The sequence below is a fragment of the Numida meleagris genome, chromosome 6 (genome assembly GCF_002078875.1).
Source record: "Numida meleagris isolate 19003 breed g44 Domestic line chromosome 6, NumMel1.0, whole genome shotgun sequence".
Lineage (NCBI taxonomy): Eukaryota > Metazoa > Chordata > Aves > Galliformes > Numididae > Numida > Numida meleagris.
This window is the reverse complement of record NC_034414.1, coordinates 50,000,541-50,018,731: the sequence shown is the minus strand read 5'-3', so window position 1 is coordinate 50,018,731 and position 18,191 is coordinate 50,000,541. Positions and strand designations below refer to the sequence as shown.

At 44.4% G+C, this 18,191-nt stretch overlaps 1 protein-coding gene across 5 annotated transcripts in view; it reads right to left on the bottom strand.

The window, feature by feature from the left end:
- EVL (Enah/Vasp-like) overlaps positions 1-18,191 on the bottom strand; it is a 135,610-nt gene that overhangs the window by 10,770 nt on the left and 106,649 nt on the right. For all 5 annotated transcript variants that reach the window (XM_021402224.1, XM_021402223.1, XM_021402222.1 and 2 more), the window contains exons 4-5: positions 6,697-6,760; positions 3,174-3,235 (exon numbers count right to left, since the gene is read on the bottom strand). In XM_021402224.1, the coding sequence (XP_021257899.1) occupies positions 3,174-3,235; positions 6,697-6,760 (126 nt within the window). The remainder of the gene's footprint in view (positions 1-3,173; positions 3,236-6,696; positions 6,761-18,191) is intronic.

Sequence of the window (18,191 nt, the reverse complement as noted above, 5' to 3'; positions counted from 1 at the left end):
TAATTCATCGTGGGTACAGTTAATTGTAATTGCAAAACGGCATCCACCTAATTAGAGGCTAGCCTGAGGCCAAAAACTGAACTGAGTCAAAATAATGGACTGATGTAAGTTTAAAATAACTTTATTGAACTAAGTGGATTTCAAGGACTTATATGAGCTGATTGACTGAGCCTCCAGTGGCTGTAGTAATATTTTTAGCAGAAAGTGGATGGAAACATCTTTTTTTTCTTTTCTAGACATGTCATTTAAGAATTGTATGTGGTTATTGACAGGAATGGATCCAAGACACAAAAACTGTGATCTGAATTGCAAATAGGCATTACGTGTAGCTGCTCTAACTCAGCAGGCTTCAGACAAGCACTAGGAATTGAGACCGTATGCAAAGTGCAGACCCAAGCTCTTGATCTGCCTGCACTGAAGAAGGTTTGCCCTCAACTATTAATGCAGCTCACAGTGGGAAGACAGTTTCTAGAAGTAAAGGAATTATATAAGTGCAGAAGATCCTGCGTAGCTCCAACAAAATCTGTGTCATACTTCTGCTGGAAACAGAAATACCACTCAAGTAAAATAATAAAAATCATATCCTCTATCAATACTGCCACACAGACAACGAGTCTACTGCAGACCTGGCCTCTAGCTTACAAGAGTCCATCCACTAGGTCTGGACCAGCTGAATATAGGCTTTGTACAGACCTCACTGCCAAAAGCAATTGGATTCTGCCAAATGACAAAAATCTCCTCCTGGGCTAATACGCTAAGAGCATGTATTGCAGCAACTCAACTACAGGGCCCTTGCACTGTAATTCTTGTTTTTGTCGCGCTTTTAGCTTGGGAGGTCCTTGGCATTCCTGAGTGCATTCCGTGCTTTTCCACCTTGGTTTCAGATGTCACATACAGCAGTAGTAGTCCTGGATCTCAGGTCTTTCTCTAGCAGTCATGGGCAGCGTGAATGCGGCTTTTTACACAGCTCAAAGCTACAGCTTTTTACAGGTCACAACTTGTTCAAAATCAGTACTTACGTAAGTGGGAAATGGCTGATGAAGTCATGTAAGGAAGGGTCCTCCTGGGCATAGTCACCTCAGGCCCAGCAGCGTAAGGGGGAGGCAATGGAAGATAGTGTGACATGGGCTGATGGCAGTGCTGTGGGGGTTGAGGGGACGGAGAGGAGGACAGGGAAGGGGCCTGGCCCCAGAAGCCAGGAGCGCTGGCAATTGCAGGCAGCTGGGAGGCAGGTGCAGCCCCTAGGCGCAGCAAGAAGGCCCCCACCACGCTTCTCCTCTGGCTCCTAGAGGAGCCCACAGCTTCAGGATGGCCATTTAGGGGCACATTGGGCAAGGCTTCCTGCCCTGCTTTGTCTGTGGGTCCCCTGACCCTGTTGCATGGGGCAGCGATCACAGGCAAGAGAGTGGGACCACGCGACTGTAGGCCATCAGCCCCCTGCCCCAGGGATGTGTTTGTGACAGGGGCTGCAGAAGGCTGAGAACCACAGAGAGAGGAGCGCCTGAGGGGCTGGCAGGAAGCAAACAGAAAGTGGGAAGAGGGATGAGAAGGTGGTGGGGACAGCGAGGCCCGCCTGACCCGTGGTGGTATAGTCCTGAGGGCTGGGCAGGATGGAAGGGAAAAACCTGCGGTTGTCAGCAGCTCAGAGGCTGAGTGTCTGTGCAGGAGCTCTCTGGCTCTCCATGGGCATCGGAGAGAGGATTCACCAGGGAGCTCAGGGGCAGCCGGTGGGGCAGGGAGGGCATTGGCATGGGGCGGTGGCAGAGGGGCAGCACCAGAGACAGGAGAAGGAGGCTGGTGCTGGGAGGGGGGAGAGGACATGCTTATCTGCAAGGAGGAAACTAATAGAACAGAAAACACAAATGAAAGAAGAAAAAGATGGGTATGCAGTGAGGAACGAAACTGAGGCAAAGCAATATAGTGAAAAGGGGACCACAGAATAAATGCAAACAGAAGCTCAAACAAAGCCAAGAAGAGACGGTGCAGGCACCTGGCAAGGGGTTTCCAGCCCTCAGTAGAACCGGGGCTGGTTGGAGCAGCACTCCATGGCTCAGAATGAGCTGTGTGCTCCAATGCCAGCGTGCCCACAGGAATCTGATGTGGCTGCAAGCATCAACCTCACACCAGGGGAGCAGCAAGGGACGTTTTGAACACAGTGGTGGCTGCTCTGCAGCCAGGAGGCGATGGCCTGAACTCCCCAGGGGCCATATCCCACTCCTTGCAGGCGCCCGGGTGGGATTTTGGCTGTGTTCCCTGATGCAGAAGAGCACATTGTAACTTCTGCCCAGACACAGCCCAGAGACTTCTGTCACTAGCTAAGGTGTCTACCTCTGAGGTAGTTTCAAGTAAAAATCAACTGAAAAGTTATAACAGCTGAGAAAAAAAAATCATAAATGTGACCAGATTAACTGAGAAACTCCCTCTAAAACAAAAGACCAAACAGGACCATCATGGCTTGTTTGCTGCCATCTTTCACAGAGACCAAGCCACGCTCTATAAACTATTCCTGTCATCTCTTCACTCAGCTTTGTGCAACTTAATATGTTATAGAAGATTTTCATAAGCTCATTAAATATATATGCATTTTCCATTAAGCACACAGAAGACTCCTCACTTCATGACTACAAAATCCCCACAGATGAGACTCCAGGGCTCTCATTTCCTCTGTGCTGCATTTGACTGCACCACAGAGCGATGGGGCAGCCCTGAATTGGCACAGCCACCCCTTTGTGTTGATGTCCTCTGGAAATGAGGTGTCATTGCTGTGTGGCCGTGGAGCTTTGGCAAGCCAAAAAATCCCCCTCTGCTTACCAGCTTTGACAAGCCCCACATTTGTCTAGCTCTATCTGCATGCCTCGTTGCTGAAAATGCTTTAAAATCAAATCATCACTAAAACCCTTGTTCCAGCATGGGCACAGGATGCACACAGATGTTGCTGAGTCTCCCTCCTTGGAGATCTTCAAAAGCCACCTGGACATGGTCCTGGGCACCCTGCTCTGGGTGCTGGAGCAAGGGTTGGAGCAGAAGACCCAGAGGTGCCTTCCTACATCTACCACTCCGTGATTCTGTAATTTTTAACCATGCGTATAAAACCATGCAAAACCCAACTACAACTAGAGGTCAAAAGCAGGGAGCGACCATAGCTGCTTTGTTTCCAGGTATTTTATACATACCTGTGGTAGAAGTTCTTCTTTCCAGAGATTCTTGGCGCTGTTGCTGCTGCTCCATCACTTGTCTGAAACAGCAATGAAAAAACCCTCAGCCATAATGTATTTGTTATAATTATTCATAAGAGCTTTATGTACTGAGAGGTCCTCAAGATGTATGTATCGGGTAGCGTGAGCCAGTCCACACAAATGCTGTTCCAGAGAACAGACGTGGTTTTGGTTTCATTCGCCCTGACCACAGTGGTGCCAGGTGCTGAGGATGTGCAATCAAGGCAGGGCCTGGCACCTGCAGGACACCAGAGATGCTTGGGCAAGGGGCTGCCTGATCCATGTCAGGAAACTCCACAATGGGATCTACGTGAGACATGTCCAGGTGGTGGGTTCTACAAGTCCAGGAGAGCACAGTGGCCACGTATGTCCCCAACCCAAAACACGTGAGCATCCCTGGGGAAGAGCAAGGGGCATCACACATAGAATGGCACGCTCTGTAGACTTTCACAGATCAGGAACCCAAAGGACTTGAAGTTAGAATGAAAATATAGTATATTTTGTCTATATTTAGCTGCTGACTACACAAAGCCCAGTATGCCCTGCTGCAGGGCTGTCCCTTGCCGGCTTTGCAGGTGAGCAGAGCCACCCTGCTGTGACACATGCCCATGCCAAGAGTACCCGGACCTCCACGCATGCTCAGCATGTAATTATATCACTGCCTTTTGGTTTTTTTTGCATCCTCAGGAGCTGCCAGCGCCCAGGTTGCCCAAGCAGGTACACTCAGTGAGAAGCCTTTTCTCAGGCTTCGCTTTCCAGAGATCGCAGTTGCCAGATCCATCAGCAGAGGGCTTCTCTCGCACGCTGCAATACTGCAGAAATTGGCGATGCTGCCCCCGTGACAGGCCCTTCCTGCCATCCCGTGGTTAAAAAGACAGATTGCTAAAACAGCCAGGTGCATTTTAACATGCAAACACTGAACACAATTCTGAAATTACCTTTTTTTTCCTTTTCTCTACAAGAACTTTATTTCTTGTTCTGTACAGCGAGGCAAGATTAACTACAGGCAACACTTTAACGATTCCTTACACAATATTTTAGAAATGTCTCCTTGTTACATTTTTGCTCTACTTGTACTTTCAAATGAGTCTGCAGTTTTTTTATTTACATAAAAATAAAATATATTTTTAAAGGAAAAAATACCCATAAAAATAAAGTCAATGTTGTGTAGAAACAAAAAGAAAGTCTTACTTTGCAAAACAATCTTCCTGTGTTTCAATTCTGACTTAATAGATGGGCTGGGAAAATCCACAATTAAAATTATTCACTATGGACAGATCAATCTTAAACTGGTTTTATGTTCAGGTCATACGATCCAGCAAATACAGGCAGTTTCTAGGAAATCATTACAGGCATCTGAAAAAATTATTCTACGTACAGAGTGTAAAGGGGAAGGTTTTGAGGGACAGCTGTAGTTGGATGAATCCAGTGGTTTCATATCAGCTAGAACAATCTAAACCAAACAGAAATCAGCACATATCTTGGCTCTTACTGGATAGCTATGTGCTGAACACCGATACTACAGCATCAGTTGCACTGCTGAAGTTTCAGTTCTAAATGGACATACTATAAGCATGCTGTCCCTTGCAATAGTTTGGCACTTATAAGCAAGATTTGATGATGAAAGACTTGACATGTACTCTCCTCTTTAAACCTTGGGGAAATTCTAGGTTCATCTGGAGAACAGACGTGGAAAACTCCAGAGGTACAGATCTGTAAAGGAAGGTGAGTAAGAGGAATACAAGTTGCTTGAGCCCCTGGAGCAGATGCAGGAGCCAGGTGCTCCTCAGAACAAGGGTCAGAATGGGCATTTGAAGTCTTCTGGGCTCATGCTAGCCTTGCCTGCCCTTCGGCAGGAGCAGCTTGTACCAGCCAAGCACATCCTCCCACACATGCTAAAAGGAGAAGTTCTTACACTCTTAGGAAGTCAAATTTGTTCCAGTGGAACTAAATAAAGACCGAGATTTGTACAAGGCTGCTTAAAGAGTATACCAGGAATAAAGTACAAGAAGGGACAAACTGCATCCTCTGACTTAAAATGTGCCCTTTAAACATTTGTGTAAAGGTCTTTAAAAATTCTTTAAAACAGACAAATTTGCATGGCATTTATGATAACTTGATTTCCTTGCCTGCTTACAAGATGTTAAAAAAACAGAGGCCTAAAATTAGGCCTGCTCTATGATTTAAGAGTGCATTAGCATAATTAAAGCTGAAAATCCTCTAGTGCAGATGCAATAATATCTAAGTGCATCTACTGGCATAGCTTATTCCAGTCCAGTGGAGCAAAAGAAGCCTTCCCAGAACCATGTGCCCTGTGGCAGTAGAATAATATCTACTCCAAGCGCTTTTACCATCTCTAAACAAAAAAAATCAATAATTAAAATCTTTAACTAAAGTTGGTCATGCATTGAATGTACAGACATAGACACCTGAATGTGAGGTCTGAATTTTGTACAGTCTGCACATTCAGCAGCTCCCACCGGCTCAGTCAGCATTGGATCACGTCTTCCAGCCAGGCTGCGTGGCACACAGGCACAAAGCAGGAGCTGTCCCCTCACCTTTTTGATAGCTCAACTATCAGAGTAACCCTTACCAAGCTTGAGTGACATATCATCACTCACTTAATAGTCTCCTGTAAATCCCTGTTAAACCTCAGACCAGCTGGGGTTAGTCATAAAGATGAGTGGGGAAGTAGTTTCCCTACATTTTCCCTATAATTCTTCCAGAATGGAAGAGAGAATCACATGGAGGCTTGTTTGTTCAGAATTGGACGAGTATATCTTCTGCTGGGCAGGGGTAGCTGAAGATACTGCTGCTACAGGAGTCTTGGCTGAATCAGCAAAGCTGAAATGAGATCATCCTCCTAGTTTCATTATGGAGAAGGAATCAGTGGAAGGACACTCCTGCGCACTTTCCCTTTGACATCAAAGAGACTACCGCTGGTGCTACATGTAATAATGGCACTAAGTTGAGACATGCACATAAGGTGACAGGCATGATTTTATAGTTTCATTTGTTAGCCTGTTTAGAGCAAAGCATTCATAAAAGGAATGGCATCCGATTCTGGAAGCAATCATATGCAAAATGAGCCTGTTATTCCTGACAGTGTATGTTGTCCATTGGATGCTTCCTAGGCACAATATGACTAGCAAATGCCAGGAAGCGACCCAGAGCAGGGTATGGACAGGCTTTCTTAATTTGCTTGAGAAACACACACTCTATAGACTGATTTTAGACATGTTTTATTGTCAGCTCTGAATTTCAGCATGCCTCACACTTGTCTTTGAGCAAAGAGTCTGCGTAGGACTTCAGTTCACTTCACCCTTTAAAAAGTCATTAGAGAATCAATATCAACTACAGAACACTCAAAATCAAGACAAAGCAGGTATGAGTAGAAGGAACAGTGCTTATTAGTGAGCAAGGACTGCATCCTTGCATCCCAGTTACAAACTAGAAGCCTACCATAATTGACCCAACTTACCTCCTTTGTGCTTCCATCTCATCTGGAGATGGTCCATTCTGGACCTGGCGCTGGGCAGCTGGACCTGCAGAGAAAACAAGAGAATGCTACTGGAAATGCAGCAGTTGATAATTTTTTCAAAAAACACTTCTTCTGTAAGGGGGTAAGAAGAGACATTAAGTTCCATGCCCAATTTGTGGAACTGGACCAAGCTCCCCATAGTAGTGTCACTTGACTGGACCTTGGGCTTTGGTGTGAAGCAGCTGCAAGGTTTTCTTGTGCACATACACATGCACATGAGATATTTCAATAAGCAGACTTGTGATGAAAGAATTTCAGGGTTTAAGTCAGTTACTCCTGTCACTGGCTAAAAAATTCCATCATGAAAAGCCTCAGCCATGTTCATCACAAAATTTTTCCCTCATTTCATAAAAACAACTTAATTTTTCTCCTTTATGCAGAAATGAGCTCCATGCATTATTAGTCCTTATTTTTATTTCGTGCTAAGAACCCTACCCTAGATGATTGTTTCTGTTGGCAGCATTTTGTTCTTATGATTACTTGGTCACATAAGAAATGTCCTTAAAATGAAGCACATAAAGCTCTTACTATGCTTTGAAATTGCAGATTTCTCCATAGTTTCTATACAAATGTCCTCCTCTTTTGATAGAAAGAAAAACAAAAAACAAAAACCACAAAGAGAAAAAAAGATCAGAAGACACTACTTCAGACTCAAATAAGTAAATAATTGACATTCAATAACTCTTTACAGAACTGGTTGACAAAACTGCAGATATTTTTATTTGTATATTATTTTAAGCTGGACAGATGCACAAGGTACGTGATTCCACGGACCCTCAAATGACCTAATTCTCTCTTAGACATCTTTAGATATGTAATAGTTGTTTTCTAAGTAATGATTAATTCCCTTGTTTTACAGGTTGAGATTTCTTAAATAAATCACCACAGTGCTGCAAAACATCATTTGTTCCTATAAATCTTCTCTACATTTCTTTTTCTTCTATTTTACTGACTTCTACACATTCATTTTATTTAGCATGATTTTCCTCTCCAGGTGCTTTAGAAGTGGAGCACTCCTAAAAGCCAGACAAAAGAAGGTAAGCGTGACTAGAAGAGGAGGAAGTTTGTAAAACAAGAAGCAATGGAGTGAGAGCTGATCAGATAACGCCATGTGAGGGAGAGCACCCAACCCTCTGCACGTAAACCAGTTGTAGAGGTCAGCCACAGTCTGTGGCACGGGGATAACTGTTCTGTGTTACTGCAGAGGCCTGCAGCGACTGGAAGTGATTGGAAGAGAGTTTGAGGAAAGCTGTATGTAGCATTGTCCCGGGATAACAGGGCGTTCTGTTTTCCATTCATTTTTGTCATGCTTAAGTTACCTACAGCCGTAAGAAATAACTGCTTCTTACATCTTCCCTGTGATCTTATTGAAACCAATATTTTTTTTTTTACAGTGTGAAACCTTCACTTGCAAACCCTGATGGTTAGATGCACCCTGTTTAGGCAACTAAGATTTTGTGGAGGCTGGCCGACATATTTACAAGTCCAACGCAAGCTTTTAAGTCTATCAATTGCCAGAAACACAAATGTTGGTAGATTTTTTTTTTCTAATCTGGAGCTCTGGGCAGACTCATGCACCATCTGATGCAGTCTGCAAACCCCTTAATGCTCTGCAACAGCAGAGCTCCCTGGTTCTCTCGTCCTTGAGTTTGCTTTTAGCATGCTCAGCCACAGCTCACACAGATACTGAATATGGGAATTATTTTTTGCTTGGTTTCACACATGTGTGCTCTGTGGGGTGCATACAGCAGCCACCTGTATGACTGAGGGCTTTTTTCAATTCAAGTGGACTTTTCCATACTTAACTTCTCTCCACCCTTCCAGGCATTTCTCAGACATGAGCAAGCATGACCAGTAAGTTCTCCTGGTAATGGCACCCTCATTTAAACACTCTGCAGGCTGCACCGCAAGCTGCCTCCTACTCTGCCAGCCTTTGGGAACAGCACTTCTCAGTAAAATCGAGAGACAGTTCCACTTCTGACCCATCCATGGCTCCATAGCTGTGGCAATCTGCATCTTTAGCAACTAATTAATGCAGGAGATGTGCTGTGAACATCCCATCTTTCCTCGCTTCGTTGCTTTGTAATAATGAACTGTGCTTTATATAAGCATCTTTGGACTCAGCTCAAGGCAGATTTTGGGAGAGCACCGAAGTTTTCCCTGTTTGTTTTTTTTTCCTCCTGCTTTTTGGAGAAGGTTTGCAGCACTGAGCACCATCCCCATGGCTGGAGGTGACTGAGAGCTCCCTGCAGTGGGTGATGGTGGCTGGGTGTTGGTGGCTGCTCCTGGCACCTCCCGCATCTCTGTGCCCTGCCACCCACTGGACATAAACCTTCTTTTTCCTCTTTACTCATGCTACAACTGCAAGCACTGCTGCCTGCATGCACACAAGAAAATGGCCACACCAAGTCCATTTCCCTGAGCAACCTGGACTTTGTGGAAAGCCCAACCTGAGCACTTGAAGGATTTCATTTGTTTTAAGCACTGAAAGCAGAGTAGGGTTGGGGAACCTTTCCCTAAGCCCCACCTGACCCTCCCCTGATGCATCTTCATGCCCTGTCAAGCCCTGTCGCTGTCACAGAGAGCAGAACTCAGCGCTGCCCCTCTGCTCCCTGTGAGGAGCTGCAGAACTGCTCTGGGCCCATCTGGCTGTCCTGGTGGGGATCACACATCTCGGAGATGTCCTGGCATGGCCAGGGGCCACCCAGCTGCAGCCACAGAAAGGAGCCAGCACAGGAACTGGACAGCGACACTGCGCTCAGGCTCATTAGCAGAGACAATTATCCTGGACAAAGCACTTACCTAATTAGTCTAGATAAAGCATGTAGATAAAGCAGGGTGTCTACACTGCTTCTGGGACCCAAGCTGGTGCAACCAGCGTTGGATGACACAGCAGGCCATGCAGACATAATGTCCGTGGCCAGATGGCGGCTGTGACAGAGAGCCGCAGTGGGCAGAGCTGGGGCCCATGAAGGTTTCGTTGTGGTACTGACTATTCAGGAGAGTGCCCACAACCCCTTCAGGGCACATAAAGTCACAGGAAGCAGAAACACCCAGTGGAGCAAGAGGGAATGTGGCCAGCAGGGCAGGGCTGGACTCACGCCACAGCACCAGCACTCATGCTACATTTACCACGCCTCTATTAAACGTTAACTCCATGCAGATACACCTTCAGAGAGCGCTGTTCGCAGGCGGGGTGCCTCCGCAGCCTTTATAGCATCAGATGTTAACTACCTTCTATAATATCATTGACAAACTGGCCAAAGTTTACCTCCAGAACTGCAAAGAGCTTTACCAGCCCTAATTAAGCTTCACCGGTCCTGGGAGGCTAACATTAAGTAACTCAATTACACCCAGCCCATGCCTGCACAAGTAACATTTGTTTGCATTTACCTACAGGTGAGACTTGCTATCAACACAGTTAAGGTACTCTTAATCTGAACATGCCAAATGGCAACTGGCAGTACTATGAGCCTGGGACAGCAACACGTGCCCCAAAAAGCATCCCTAGCAATGTTGTACACAACTTCATTTTACCTTACATAACACTGTATTTTAGGAATCTCCAACTGAACAGCTCTTAAGCACGTCATTCCCAATATTACAATTGCTTTATCTTTTATCCTTTCACCTGTAAGATTACTTTAATCCAACATAAAGCACATCCTCCTTACGCTGAAATACAGGTGTGAGCACAGGGGTTCTGCATGAAGTCTGTTCATTCAAGGTAAAAACTGATTTATCATTCACTGGTGAAATTTTGTGGTGGAGATAAGGTCTAAAGACAGTTCCAGAGCGTGAAAAACAAGCCTGGTATTTAAAATGGGCATGCCCTACCCTAACATTGGTTCACATACCTGCAAGCTAACAGGGTAACAAGTTAAGCTGCCTTGATAACAGGTGTGTGCAGTGTGCACAGGTTTTTGGTTTTTTTTTTTTAGGAAAATCAACAAATGGAACTGTAGGGCCCCCTGTGTGCACAGCTACATGCTTGTGCTTGCTCAGTAAGCATAATGGGAGAAATGAGATGCAGAGAGGAGCTACCTGATAACACTGTCAATGCAGAGACCAAGTGCTGCAAGGTGATTAGAGAGAACCTGTCCTCAGTGCACCAGGAGTGCTAGTGAACACATCAGCATGAAACCAGTGTGCCTTTGACTCCACTTCTAAAGCTGTTATTCAGTTATTTTGCATAAAATATGATGGTAATTGCTTGATCCTGTCTCTTTATCCATCGCGGCACAGTATTTATAAGCTTTCATGCTGGTGTCTCAGATAAGATATGGAAGAAGAACTTATCTTTTTCTGAATGCAGTAAAAACCTTATTTTTTTCTGAATGCTGAAAGGTAACTCAGTGCTAAAGCAACCCCTCTAGCAAGCAACTGCACTCTGACAGCTGGGATCATATTTAATATGTAAAGGACATGGCACAGGTGCACTTCATCTCAGCATCAGGAGCATAGTTTGGGCTACCCTGCACATGAAAGGTAGTTCTAACAGCTTTAAAATAATTTAAAAAACCGATACAGGTGACGGTGTGAACAGGAGGTATTCTGCAATGAGGTAGCTCCAAGGCTAGCAAGGTCAGTGTCTCCTCTACCATTCAAAAGCGGCAGGAGCAACTATTTTTGCCTCAATTCACACTTTTCCCTATAACTCAAGTTTCCACTTGATCTTTAAAAACTTTCCTGAAGAAATGGAGTTACTCCATTCTGCCCCAAAGGGTAAGCATGGGTGATGCATGTGTCACCTCAATGGGAACCCCAATGGAGGCAGGATGGGTGAAGGCTGTGGAGGTCACCAGCTCTTCTTGGAGCAGAGCTGTTTTCTCTCTTACCTCTCTCCTGTGCATAGCACTCGTGCTATTGTGCACGAAAGTATTTGATATTTAGCAGGCTGGAAAGCAGGCGCAGGTAGTGCTGACTGCAACCCAACGGTTAGTTCCACAGGGATGGGATATCCACGTCTTGTCTAGGGCAGTCTGTATTCTAACCAGTGACTGATGAATGCAAAACACAACAATTGCATGGGAACTTGGAGTTATTTTCTCCTCAGGAGCTAGAATAGCATGAGCTGAGGAGCAAAAGATGCAGTTCCGTAGGCAAAGGGTTTGGTTGAGCCATGGCTTTTCTCTAGGGAAGCTTTTCTACCAGCAAACCCTGTGCAGGGCCATCCAGGAACAGGTGAGCCCTGTTCAGCTTTCCAAGAAAGAGTGCACAGCCAGTAAGGTGAGCTCAGGGAATACCTGCAGAGGGCAGGGAAAGGCGGCCCTAGGGCATCCTGGGAAGGTTTTGTTTGCTGCACTGAGCTCAGAGCCAGAGAGAAATAATTCAGTGAGTGCTTCATTAGGCACTAATGAAACAGGTGGATAAGCCAGCCACCTGCTGTGATAGCACCAAAGTGACACGGGGACATCTCTGTGCCCTGCAGGCTGCTTGCCTTGCTTCCAGAGGCAGCTTCATGGCACACGAGCATCATACCTAGTGAGGGACCAATTGCTTCTGGTATGGGAGCTGCCTCTTGTTCTGAGAAAACAGTGTGTGCATGAAAAACTATGGGACTAGGTGTCATTTTTTGGAGGGAAGAAGGCAACACTGAATTGCTGAGGGTGTGATTCCAGTGTTCTTGGCTTCATAACCACACACAGTGGACATGACAAGGCAAGGTGGCAAGCAGTGCCAGAACTTAAAATATCATCTGTAAAATTTGGAATGATAAAGCTAACTAAAAAATGTAATGTAAAAACATATCTAAACAGGCCCACAAATCCTTCAGTTCTTACTTCCCTCCTTTGTTTTTTAAATTGCTTTCACAATGTGTATCAAGCTTATTTTCCTGCACATCCAGGTATAAACTTTTCAATAAAGATCAAGATCAGCTCATAATCTCATGCCTCAAGGCAGTAATGAAGCTTTAAGAAAGATGTCAAATATCATTAAACTCTTGTTAAAATCAAGAGGATTAGAGATACCCCACTGCCACTGCATGGGGATCTGGCTAACTCCAGAGCCCAGTCAGTAGATGCTACAAGAAAGCCGAAAGGATAAATCAATACTCTCCATCATACAACATAAGACAAAGATATTTTTCTGAATATGGTTTTAATGAGGTACTGAACTATTCTGCTAGGCACTGTCCCCAGCAGAGCAGGTCAGCACAGGCAATGCCAGACTCGTGCTCTGCAGGAAGAGGACTGCTGGATCCATAGAGCACTTTCCCACGGGCTTTAGGGACAACGCCTCAAGCCTCATGTGTCTGTCTTGTAAAATATCAACTAAGCATCTTCCTTCAGCTGAGTGCCACCAGGTGTGTATTTGCATACGAACACACACATGTACCTGTTTATATGCACATCATGCTTACAATTCCTTTCATCAAATAAAAAGCTTGAATTCATATTCACACACTTGGTTTGTCAAACATCATCTCCAGTTTTGTTTAACAGTAAGAATTACGACACATTAAATTAGAAATATATACTTAGTGTAGCCTGGTGCAGCACCCAAGGAGACTCGAGCACCACAGTCTGTTCCTGGCCCATTTAGCCATACAACATTGTAAGGCCAATCTCTCTTTTATTTTTTTTATGTTTGTTATTTTAAGTGTCTCTGTCCTCTTTCTCTTTCCAGTGAGGCAGTAAGCTCCCCAGGGCAGGTTTTTAGTTTGTACTTCCATGGAGAACAGCAGGGCTTCCAGCCCCACATGTGCATTGAAGCAACACATACACATAGAAAACACCACATTACAGACACTCACTCTGCATCTAGTTAATGGTTAAGGCCCAGACAAGAGCCACGTTAACAAGATTTAAACCCCAATGCTAGCATATGCCAACCAGAATGGATGTCTGTACCTAGACAGAGTGCTAGAAGGCAGAGGACTTTTCTACAAAACACAATTAAATGAGGATATATTTGGGGATTTATGGAAAAATGTGGAAAAACAACATAAGCAACACTTAGTACTCACTGATAATAAGAACACCAATCTAATAAATTCAATGGAAAAGCAAACGAATACAAATACAGTGCCTGATCCTGTCCACACTCACATGAGAAGCCAAGCCCTTTGCTTAAGGGAAGTGAATGCCCCAGCAGTTGCAGGACCCAGAGTAACCTCCTCAGCCTCCGGTCTCATGGCCCAGTCCTCACTTCCAGGAGGACTGACACGAGCTGACAGTCACAGGCAAGTCCTCATGGAGGAAAGAACAAGTAAACAGACAGGTAACTGTCTGTTGTAGTAAGTATAAACACTGCCCTTGTTCTTAGCTATTTTTTAAACCAGTAACTATTCCGTGAGTATAGATGCTATTTATTAGCAAGTAAAGACAGAAGCAATCCAACATGTTAATTCACAAGTCACAAATCCATATTTCTGCTGTAACAACTTCTGATTTAAGAGCCCTGACTAATGCTGGCATCACTTGGACCTAATGGGTTTTATCTTTCAAACAGGAACTCAGCATCCTACTGCCCCATCGCTGGAGTTAAAAGCAAACAAAAGACAATCAGTCAATAAAATACAATTGCAAGCCATCTCCTAGAGCAACTGGATGGAGGCACAGAGCACTCCCATGCACAAAAGCCCAGCATCCACAAAACCCAAGCTGCCCCCCATCTCCCACCAGAGCGCAGCATGCAGGGAGATCTGTGTCACCTACAGGACATCCTGCACAGGACGATGCAGTCACAGTGGCAGAGGCAGAAGCAGTGCCAGATCCATTCCCTGCTGACCATAGTATGGCAGCAGCCTCCTCAGCACAGTGCTCTCCCCAGTGTCCTCATGCCTGGCACTTACCGCCCACCCTGCTGCAGGCCAGGTTTCACTGAGTGTAATCTATCCCCTGCTACCTGCACAGCACACCCAGCTGCATAAATATTTAATCAGGCCCTCTGCTTTGCCTGTTGCAGTTCTTCAGGGTGCCCAGATGCCAGGCTTCATTGTCTGGCACATTGTCTGGACATGAAGAAGAACTCCTGAAATAATTACGTGAAAGTCAGAAAGAAATTCCATTTTCTGCCCCTTGCCCCAGTTAGAAACCCATAAGCTCGCCTACATGGAAGTAAGTAGTTCTGCAAGCAAATGCAGAAGCGTGAATAAGAAGGAAAATGTTAGCTTGTACTGGGGAAGAAATGACTGCAAATGAACATGTGGGATCAAGTTCACTGGTGGTGTAGCTGATGAAGTCAAAGGGTTACACCAGTGAGGAGTGCAGAGCTCTTGTATTAAAATAGAAGTGGATTCAGAAATAAATATCTATAGCTTACAATTCCCAACTACCAACTACTTCAGTTCTTTTCGAGATCCCATCATTCTTGATCTCCTCTGATCCCAACACTTTTCTCCCTTTCTACTTTCTCTGCTAATCACTTTCCTCTCCGTTCTGTAAGCAGAGCACGTCTCACGTCTCACAGAAGGCCATCCAGTTGAAGCTAGGGGACACAGTTGGTACAAGGAGGCTACGCAGAGTATTTATTCCCTGTTATCTTTGCCTTATCAATAGCTCTCTGATCCATCCCTTTCCCTTCTACTTGTCTCTGTGTTGCTCTGTCCAATGGTGACTTCATGCAGCCCCAGATGCCCTGGGAAACGTATCTCCATAGCCTCAGTGAAACAACTCTGATTTAGAGCACTCCATGTTTTGGCTCACTGAACTTAGCAGGTACGTATTTATCTGATACCTAACTTCTGGAATGGCTGAATAGAAACTGGAAGGCTTTGTACAATTAGAGTGGGTGAAACCCCAGGTGGAGGTGGGTTGCTGTCTACCTTGAGATATATCAAACAGCCATGCCTGTTCTTCATAAACGATACAAATTCAGCACAACTGAGTAGTTCCTCCCTCCCTGTTCCTACTTTCTACATTAAAAAATTCTCAGAGTAATACATATTCTAATAGCGAAACCGCTTATCACATGTTTTCTAATGCTTGTTGCTATGAATTATTTATGCCCCATTTTAATCCTATCGTACCGATAGCTCTCAGTTATCAGATGCAGCAAAATAAGTATTAACTAATTAATATTTGAGACAGCAAAAACTCTGTTAAAAGCGAACTACCTTTTTCACTATGGCACACAGATGGTCTAAATTTTACCCACATGTGCCCATTCTTCCTGCTAGCTGGCATGAGAAGTACATCAGCAAACAGCAATATTACACCCAAACTTGAGTGTAAGTTCAGGTTCCCATAATTCCAAGAGTCTTATGTAATTACTTTCTGAGGGCTTAAAAAAATCAAGAAATAAATGTAAAATATTGGCATTAAAATAATGAAATTATAGACCATGTTTTATCAACAAGACTCCAGTTTTTCTTGAGAAAAAGATCTGTTCAAACCATTGCATTCTGTGTTTTGAGAGTGCTCCAAATCCTTTTTGTTCTCCTTTGCTTTCCTCCTGTATCATATGATGAAGGGAAACATCTGGCTTCTGAAATGACCTCCAAAATGCTGACATGCCCTGCATCACTATCGGATCCACTTTTAAATAGCTCATTCAAGCAGAGCCAGTATCACCATATGACTGGGAATTCCAGTTACACATGGCACAGCATGGCTCTGGGTGATCGCCAAGGAGAGCTCACATGGACAGAGAAGCTCTTTCAGGAACTCAGGCATGTACTCCTAACTCAGAAGCTAAGACAGGGATCCACAAACGCATCAACAAGAAAGAGATCCTTTGGAATTGGGAAATAACAGCACAGTTCAAAGGGAAAGTTAATTGAAGAGCCTGAGAAAGCAACTGCCTCAGAAACTATGATGCAAGCTATCACCTCAGCTTCCTGCTTTGGACAAACAAACTTACGATTTGCTAAATATTAATAATGTTTGTGTAAGTTTGAGAAAACAAACAAAACATTGAGTCCAAATGCTTTTATGAGATCTATATTGCTAATAATAATAATAAAAAAAGTAGAAATCTCGCAATTTCTAACTATCATTATCTGACTCTTCATCACAAAGTTTACAGGCCAACTTGCCTGTGGCAGGACAGATGATTCCTGAACTAGCAGTGCTTGCAGTTGTTCTGCAGAGATTTTAAGTAGCAATTCAATGGACCATCTCTGACTCCAATACAAAAAGCAGTGTTGACCCTATTATGATCATGAATCCATCCCAAATGGCTAGAAGGCAAACTCCCACAACTAACTTCTCTTGTAATCCATGTAATAGGAAATCAATTGTACAAATTGCATTTTGACAAACATGTATCTCTAATGAGTCCACAGAAAAGGCTGAGAATCACTTGTGATGCCCCACAGTTACCTGGTGCAGCAGCCCTCTGAAAGGAGATGCACTAGGAAAATGTATGTTTTTTGTTTTTTTTTTTGTTTTTAACAAAAGCTGGAAAACTGTAACTCTACAATCCACAGCAGTGAAGGTAATGGACAGCCCTAATCCTGCAAGTGGTAGCAGGCAGGCGGGTGGCTGTCCTACATGAAGCCTACTGCAGGAAGACTGTAATTAGCTGTCTGAGCAACTACTGATTATATCTAGTGATTGAGTGCATAGGAGACAATATGCTGCTGATATAACTGGTGTCATTTTAATTTCTGTACATTTTGCCCTTAATTGGAAACGTTGCTTTCCCTTTTTATTCCCAATATCCATTTTCCATCCTGTGGGAACTGCTTAACAGCTAAAAACACAAAAGTCGTGCCAAAACTGAAATAACACTATCAAGTGAACAGAGTGCTTGGTTTTCTGATTTTAGAAGCATCTTTATCCACTAGCACTCTGAGAAGTCTGTACTCTAAAGGGCTCTGGAAAACATTCAAGAAGGAAAAGGGTAAACGTCTGTGTTTCTCAGCTGGACAAAATATACTAAAAGAGCCACTGTTGTCCCATTGCCCAGACCATTATAGGCCTGTAGACAGAAACATTTTTTTTCTGTACAGGATAAGTGCCAAATGCTTTGTCCTATTTGCAAAAGCTGCATGCACTGGACCAAGTTTAACTTTTGCTACTGCATTTCTTTGCTCGCAACCTCCACTTCCACCGCCCCTCCCAAAGAACTCCTGGCTGCTGTGCTGAGGAGAGCCAAAGTGCTTCCCAAGAACAAACCATGCTCATGGGATGACTGTCACTCTACAGACAGCATTAGAATCTCCAGCAACTCAGCTGGTGTGAGATTGCATGGAGCTGACCTGGAGGTGGCAGAAAATATGCTGCTCCTCTCCACATCTCCACATCTCTCTGCAGCTGCCCCCTGCAAGGGATCTTGGCTGAGCCCGCAGTGAGCTGGGACTCCTGCACAAAGCTGATGGATCCTCTCCCAAATTTCTTTGCTGCCCATCAGTAGCCCATGGCATGGTAACAACAGCCACTAGTAACGTAACTTGACTACAGCACACTGTTTTCTAAATGGTCTTCTACACAAAATTTTAGTTAATTTAACTGACTGAAAATGTTGAAGTCTATGCTACACAGCTA